Source organism: Primulina huaijiensis, unplaced genomic scaffold (assembly GCF_012295235.1).
Source record: "Primulina huaijiensis isolate GDHJ02 unplaced genomic scaffold, ASM1229523v2 scaffold205351, whole genome shotgun sequence".
Lineage (NCBI taxonomy): Eukaryota > Viridiplantae > Streptophyta > Magnoliopsida > Lamiales > Gesneriaceae > Primulina > Primulina huaijiensis.
In genome coordinates, this window is record NW_027354030.1 from 1 (window position 1) to 1,218 (window position 1,218).

The 1,218-nt window shown below is 38.0% G+C and overlaps 1 protein-coding gene across 1 annotated transcript; it reads right to left on the minus strand.

The window, feature by feature from the left end:
* Positions 1–4: 4 nt before the first annotated feature.
* LOC140966343 (28 kDa ribonucleoprotein, chloroplastic-like) lies at positions 5–1,104 on the minus strand (the record flags this gene model as incomplete). The annotated part of the gene is made up of 3 exons (XM_073426652.1): positions 725–1,104; positions 291–389; positions 5–184 (listed from the first exon to the last, which is right to left on the minus strand). Coding segments are annotated over exons 1-3 (594 nt in total), but the record flags the coding sequence as incomplete, so codon positions are not given.
* Between the last annotated feature and the right edge of the window lie 114 nt (positions 1,105–1,218).

The window sequence follows — 1,218 nt, forward strand, 5'->3', positions numbered from 1 at the left end:
CAGCAGAAACAGCATTCCCACCATTAGCATTAAAGAATTCCTTCAGGTCTTTCCCCCTCGCTTCAAAATGCAAATTTGCAACAAACAAATTGTGTACTGGCAAAGGTTTGGGTTGTGGTGGAGATGAAGGTTTCTTCTTCTTTGGATTGGCCCAGTTAAGCTTCAAAACTCTACCCTCGAATTCCTTTTTCACAAACATAAAAAAGACAAGTGATTACCGAATAGTATTATTACTGTCTTGCAGGCATCCATAAGTATTTTACAAAAATCTTTAAATCCCAAACACTTGCCTTGGATTCGAGATCATTAAGAGCTGCAACAGCTTCTTCATTCGAAGACATTGTTACGAAGGCGAGACCCCTGTTTCTTGTTTTGTTATACATTGAAAACTTTATCCCACCAAAAAAGAAAACGGAAAAAAAAAAGCATCATAATATGAACCCGTAATAAAATTTACAACAAAATGTAAGAAACCAAGCTTTTCCGGTGAGGCAAAACATGACAATAAACGACCAAGATTGCATTTTTAGTGAAATACTCGGCACCCAATCAAAATCAGTGCAGGTTAACATCCAAACTTCGAAAAATTTTGTTGTTTGTCAAAAATTACAACGTTATGTATCACAGTATTTGTAGGTAAACCAATATTACATGCCACCCCATGATAATCTATAAAATTAATATCCCATAAAGAAACAGAGAATAAAGATTAAGAAAAGAACACCTCAATATCAACAACGGAGCCATAATTTTCAAACAGGGGTCGAATATCATCAACAGAACATGTCCAGGGAACATTCTGAACAAGCAACCTCGTGTTAGAAACTTCATCCTCTGCCTCTTCTACGGCATTCTGTGGGGCGAGTGGCTGGGATTGAGGTTGAGCCCGTACATGGACAAAGTAGAACCGAAGATTGGAGCTATATGGGTCCGTTTTGAGCGAAATAAAACATGGTTTCGAAAGCCGAGGAAACTGATGGGTGGTGTGCGAGAATCGTGGAGCGATGGGATAGTTATATACGAGACCGAATGCCGCCATCGGAGCTTTCTTGTTTCAGTAAGACGAAAAGGAAAGAAGGATAAGAGAAGGGAGGAGAAGGGGAAACGGGGAAAATTAGGAAAAAGGGAGTCTATTGCGTTTTTTAAAAAAAAAAGATTCATGGTTAAAATTATTTTTATGTCCTTACGTTTTAAGTTTAAATTGTTTAAACACACCCT